The 2,928-nt window shown below is 37.2% G+C and overlaps 1 protein-coding gene across 1 annotated transcript; it reads right to left on the bottom strand.

Moving 5' to 3' along the window:
• Positions 1 to 258: 258 nt before the first annotated feature.
• Positions 259 to 1,173, bottom strand: SARC_13907 (hypothetical protein; the record flags this gene model as incomplete). Its single annotated transcript, XM_014291961.1, has 2 exons — positions 259 to 480; positions 1,090 to 1,173. Coding segments are annotated over 2 exons (306 nt in total), but the record flags the coding sequence as incomplete, so codon positions are not given.
• Positions 1,174 to 2,928: the final 1,755 nt, after the last annotated feature.

Raw genomic sequence — 2,928 nt, 5'->3', positions numbered from 1 at the left:
TACATTTATCTGCTACTATTATCTTGCACGATGATAGTGTCGTATCTTCCTGCAGTACAATACATATGCGTAAGTGTACAAATTGATATATATATATATATATATATATATATATATATACGTATATAGATATATTTATATATATATATTCATCTATATTGCTGCACTAAACCTAAATAATCCTGCGCGTAATAGGCGTGCAAACTCAACCTTGAGCCTTCAGTAAAAGCAGCCTTCAGTAAAGAAACATCAACCTACATTGCAAATACTGCGCCGGCGCCGCATCTCCTCCTTGAGCTGTGTATACTCCTCTTCCTTGTTCTTCTGTTGCATGCGCTCGAGGTCTTCCTTCATAGACAGCACCTCTCGCGTATATCTCCCCTTGGTTTCCTTCTTGCTGGCGCCCTTGTTTTGCTTTCCCTCTAATTTTATGCTGATTTTCGTGAGCTTCGATTGCTTCTCGAACGCCTTCCAAGCCGCCTGCGTGTCCACAGGACATGTAATGGTGTACACTGTCAGTTATATTCCGAACACGCATGCAAATACAATGTATAGTTTCTGGATCCTCCAACATGAATCGGCCTAAAAAAGGGGCAAACTACACAAAATAACGGAACACGTGGTTGATCATACACCCTTAGAGGACAGCTTCATTGCGCATGCTGAGATATGCGCATGCGATGTGACGTGCGAACGGATGCTCTGTCTGCACAATAGGGCGTAGGGTTTCCAGGAAATCAAACACTTATTTTAGGGTTTAAGGGTTTAGTCGAGTTTTTTTTTAGCTCGAAGCTTGTTCACAGGGATCCCAATGAATATATGCATACAAGTATGTGGATATATGATTATATGAATATATGAGCATATGACCACAATGTATACATAAACAGAAGTATGCGAATATATGGATATGAACACCTCAATAGATATATACACGGAAATATGTAAATACATAAACACAAGTGCATGCATAGGTGAACACATAAACACACAAGGATTGGTAGATATGTGTAGGTATCGCTGGTAACAACCGTCAGGCCCAGAGACAGCATATAGCCATTTAAGTGGTGTGTTCGACCTCACCCTCACCTTCTCCTCAAATGCTATTTTGGCGGCAAAACTCTGCTGCTCACTGACATCACGCCTGTCGAGCCGTTCTAATTCCAATTGGTGCTGCATGAAACGGTCGTGTAGTGTATAATTAGTAATTGACATATATTTGATTAGTGGCACGGAATTGGCCACACACACACACACACGCACACACACACGCACACACACACACACACACGCACACACACACACACACACACACACACACACACACATATATATATATATATATACTTGCATATATACAAAATTTCATACATATAAATATACATACACAAACATACATACACAAACATACACAAATGTATCAATAATATATATATATATATACATATATAAGTATATATATATATATATATATATATAAATATAAATATAAATATAAATATATATATATATATACAGACACGACACAGACATATATATATATATATATATATATATATATATATATATATATATATACATATACATATACATATACATACATACATATATATATATATAAATATATAAATATAAATATATACGGCACTATTTGGTTTATTGCACTAATTGGTGTGCATTCGAGCCATCCAAACGATACGTACGAAGCCGTATATACTTTAACCGATTCAAAAACAGCACGAACAAACAAGTACTCATATAGATAACACACACATACACACACACACACACCTGTTGTGCTAATTTTACTATTTTCTGTTCTTGCTCAATGGTTAACCGGTTTTTCAGTTGGAAGTGTTGGGCGTTGAGGTCTTGCAACATCTTGTCATGGCTTCGCGTCAGTTCCTTCTTTTTCCTATGGTCGCGAATGGGCCGCGCATTAGACAGAGACGCTTATTCTCACTCTATACACAGAGTCGAACGGAAATAAAACTCAGTATTACATACATACCAGTATACTACTTGAATGTATGTTTGTACTACTTGTTTGTATGTTTATACTACTTGTATGTGTGTTTATACTACTTGTATGTATGTATGTTTATACTACTTGTATGTATGTTGATAAATAATACTCTGTACCGCATGCATACTATAGTATGCGCCTCTATGTATTCACAAGAACGGACGAAATGTAGACGGAAGACAGTACAGATATAGCCACAGCATAGGAGAGAGTGCAGCGATTGCTAAGCGTGCGAGCGTTTGTATGTCTACAGACATTTGTACCACAAGCAATCGATCCAATATGCATGCACATGTACACGTACATCAGAATGTGTATACACATACAGATACGCACACATACAAAATCACATACCTACACACTTACCTACACATACAGATCCCGCTGATTAGTGTAGAACTGACATCGTAGCACACATACACAGAACACAGCAAATGAACACATGCACATGCACATGCACACACACATATATATTCATATAAGCATATATATATATATATACGTATACATATATATATATTTAAACGCAGCAGATGCACACATGCCAACGAACATGCACACACACACACCTTTGATTAGTCTTCTGCATCATCTTTGCGTCGTATTGGTGGCCCTTCCACGAGTCGCGTGATTGTGGGTGTGTTGTCTTGGAGTTATGTATCCTAGCGCTCTTCAATGCCGCACTCATACCGGCAGTCACATCGGCGCTCTTTCTCGGCTGAGGCTGTGACCTATTCTCTTGGGGGTCGCCATAGAGTGCCAAGACCGACGATTCGCCAGTGCTGATATGGGCATGGGGATATGTTTTAGTATATATATATATATATATATATATATATAAATTTATATATATATATATATATAAAGATATATATATATATAAGTATATATATAACACATAT

Source organism: Sphaeroforma arctica, assembly GCF_001186125.1.
Source record: "Sphaeroforma arctica JP610 unplaced genomic scaffold supercont1.3896, whole genome shotgun sequence".
Lineage (NCBI taxonomy): Eukaryota > Ichthyosporea > Ichthyophonida > Sphaeroforma > Sphaeroforma arctica.
This window is presented reverse-complemented; position numbering and strand designations above follow the sequence as displayed.